Source organism: Notothenia coriiceps, unplaced genomic scaffold (assembly GCF_000735185.1).
Source record: "Notothenia coriiceps isolate Sejong01 unplaced genomic scaffold, NC01 NC01_scaffold00037246, whole genome shotgun sequence".
Lineage (NCBI taxonomy): Eukaryota > Metazoa > Chordata > Actinopteri > Perciformes > Nototheniidae > Notothenia > Notothenia coriiceps.
In genome coordinates this window covers 13,997,514-13,998,797 of record NW_011369947.1, presented here as the reverse complement: position 1 = coordinate 13,998,797, position 1,284 = coordinate 13,997,514, and the positions used below count along the sequence as shown (strand labels likewise).

The window sequence follows — 1,284 nt, the reverse complement described above, 5'->3', positions numbered from 1 at the left end:
TTCTCTCTACCCCTTTCCAAACATAGCAAACTAATCTCTTCTTATTCTGCACCTGTCCACCGCAACCTCCGTGCCCTCTCCCCCTCTACCTTTGCCTCATCGGTGCTCTCAGCCCTCCAATTCCTCTGACTCGTTCCAACTCCTGCCTCCAAACTCTGCTGCAGAAACTCTCCTCTCTACTCTCTCATCCTCTCTGGACTCTCTCCGTCCTCTCACATCTCTGAAGGCTCGTCAGTCCCCTCCTGCTCCCTGGCTAAATGACGCACTGCGTGCTCATAGAACCATCCTTCGGGCAGCTGAGCGGAAATGGTGGAAATCCAAACACCGTGACGACCTCCTAACCTATCAGGCTCTCCTCTCCTCTTTCTCTGCTTCGATCTCTCAGGCAAAAAGCACTTTCTTTCAAGATAAGATCCATTCTTCCTATTCCAATCCCCAAAAACTATTTTCTATCTTCTCCACCCTCTTAAAACCCCCAAAAAACCCTTCCCCCTCCCTCCCTTCTTTCAAGCGACTTGTTAACCACTTTGAAAAAAGGTGATGATTATTCGCTTTTCTTTGTTCGACTCACTTTTATTCACCAGACCCTCCGCTTCACCCACACAGCTGACCTCCTTCTCCCCTCTCGTCTCCAAGGGGAGGTTCTTACCCCTCACTACCTTGCCCCGCCCTACCACCTGGTCCGTCTGACTAATCCCCTCAAACCTCCTTCAACTATCGGCTCGCCTGATATTTACCAATTCTCCACCCATTTTCATCACCACTTCTCAACTTCTGGTCACTTTCCAAACGTCTCAAGGAGGCAAGAGTAAACCCCTCTGTCCTAAAGAAGATCCCTCTCAACCCGTCTGATGTTGTACTAAACTACAGGCCTGTCTTCAGTCTCCTCCCATTCCTTTCTAAAAACACTTGCAACGCGCCGCCGGTGCGCCTCTGTCGTTAACGACAACTCCCTGTTATCTCCATCAGGAACAACCTTCTGGATCCGGCCAACCAGGTCTGGTTTCAAGGCGTCACTCAACGAGAACAGAGGCTGCTCGCCGCTGGCGTCGTCTCTGGAGGAACTGCAGCACTGCTAAGAGCAGCCTCCCTCTCTCGTCATCATCCTTCTTGGACCTGTCTGCTGCATTCGACACGGTGCAAAACCCATCGAGTTCCGTCCGTGTCGCACTCCTCCAAGAAGGGGGAGGTTCAGGCTCTGCACTTTCACTCCCGTCACCCTCGGATACCTCAAAGAGAGCCGCAGCCTACAAGGCGGTAAACTTGGAGGGCAGGTCAGAGTCC

General features: G+C 52.0%; 1 protein-coding gene across 1 annotated transcript in view; it reads right to left on the bottom strand.

Annotated features, from left to right (window-relative positions):
• Positions 1-1,013: 1,013 nt before the first annotated feature.
• The window catches only part of LOC104966459 (glucocorticoid modulatory element-binding protein 1-like), a 5,846-nt gene continuing 5,575 nt past the window's right edge, over positions 1,014-1,284 (bottom strand). Inside the window, exon 5 of the mRNA XM_010795644.1 lies at positions 1,014-1,247. Within this exon, the coding sequence (XP_010793946.1) occupies positions 1,014-1,247 (234 nt within the window). The remainder of the gene's footprint in view (positions 1,248-1,284) is intronic.